At 72.3% G+C, this 816-nt stretch overlaps 1 protein-coding gene across 1 annotated transcript in view; it reads right to left on the reverse strand.

Moving 5' to 3' along the window:
* Nucleotides 1-120: 120 nt before the first annotated feature.
* The window catches only part of MNEG_12172 (hypothetical protein), a gene marked incomplete at both ends in the record, with an annotated part of 1,280 nt that continues 584 nt past the window's right edge, over nucleotides 121-816 (reverse strand). The window contains 2 exons of the mRNA XM_014039355.1: nucleotides 121-170; nucleotides 274-681. Coding sequence (XP_013894809.1) covers nucleotides 121-170; nucleotides 274-681 — 458 coding nt within the window. The remainder of the gene's footprint in view (nucleotides 171-273; nucleotides 682-816) is intronic.

An 816-nucleotide genomic window follows, 5' to 3' on the forward strand; every position in this document is an offset into this window, starting at 1 on the left:
GCGGAGGGCGGCGCGCGGGGCTGTGCGGAGCGGCCCCCTCGTGGTCGCTTCCCCGCACCACAGCCATCTGCTGAATTGGCCCCTGAATCCCCCGCAAAGCCCCCAAGCGCACGCACCCTCTCAACCCCCTAAAATCGCCTCGATCTTGGAAAAAATCGCGTTGGAGACACCTGTGCCTTTCAAGCCAAAGAAAAGGTTCGATTCGCTGCCTGGGTTCGATTCGCTGCCACCTGACAAACATGAGTCATCCCCGCGCCGTCATCCCGCCCCCACCTGCGCCGAGCATGACGACCTGCTGGCACGGCCCGTGCCCCGCGTCAGCCAGAGCCTCCACCGTCCCACTCGTCGCGCCCAGCGCGTCCGGCGCAGCCCGGCCGGCCCCCCACGTCGCAGCCAGCACCGCATCGTCGAAAAACCGCGTCTGCATCGCGAGCCGCGGCACCGGCCGCGCCGGCGGCGCGAACGCGGCGGCTGCGGCCGCGGCCGCCCGCGTGAGCTCGCCCGAGCCGAGGCGCGACCAGCCGGCCGGCGCCGCGGCGGCGGTCGGCGCTGAGCGGGCGAGAAGCAGCACGTTGCGGGGCCGGAGGCCGTGGCGCTGCAGGGCCTTGCGGCCGGCGAGGACGGAGGCGAGGGGATCGTATACGAAGCGGTCCTCCCGCTCTGACTCGGCGGCGCGGGCGGCTGCGGGGGTTTGGGGTGTGCGGGGCCGGCGTGGGGCGTTCAGTGGTGTGGACCGGAGGGCCGGGGGTTGGGATGGTCGGTTTTGGGTGAGGGGGAGGTATGTCGTGGGGCGTGCGAAGGACAGGGGAGCAGGGG

This window comes from Monoraphidium neglectum (assembly GCF_000611645.1).
Source record: "Monoraphidium neglectum strain SAG 48.87 unplaced genomic scaffold scaffold03103, whole genome shotgun sequence".
Taxonomy (NCBI): Eukaryota; Viridiplantae; Chlorophyta; class Chlorophyceae; order Sphaeropleales; family Selenastraceae; genus Monoraphidium; species Monoraphidium neglectum.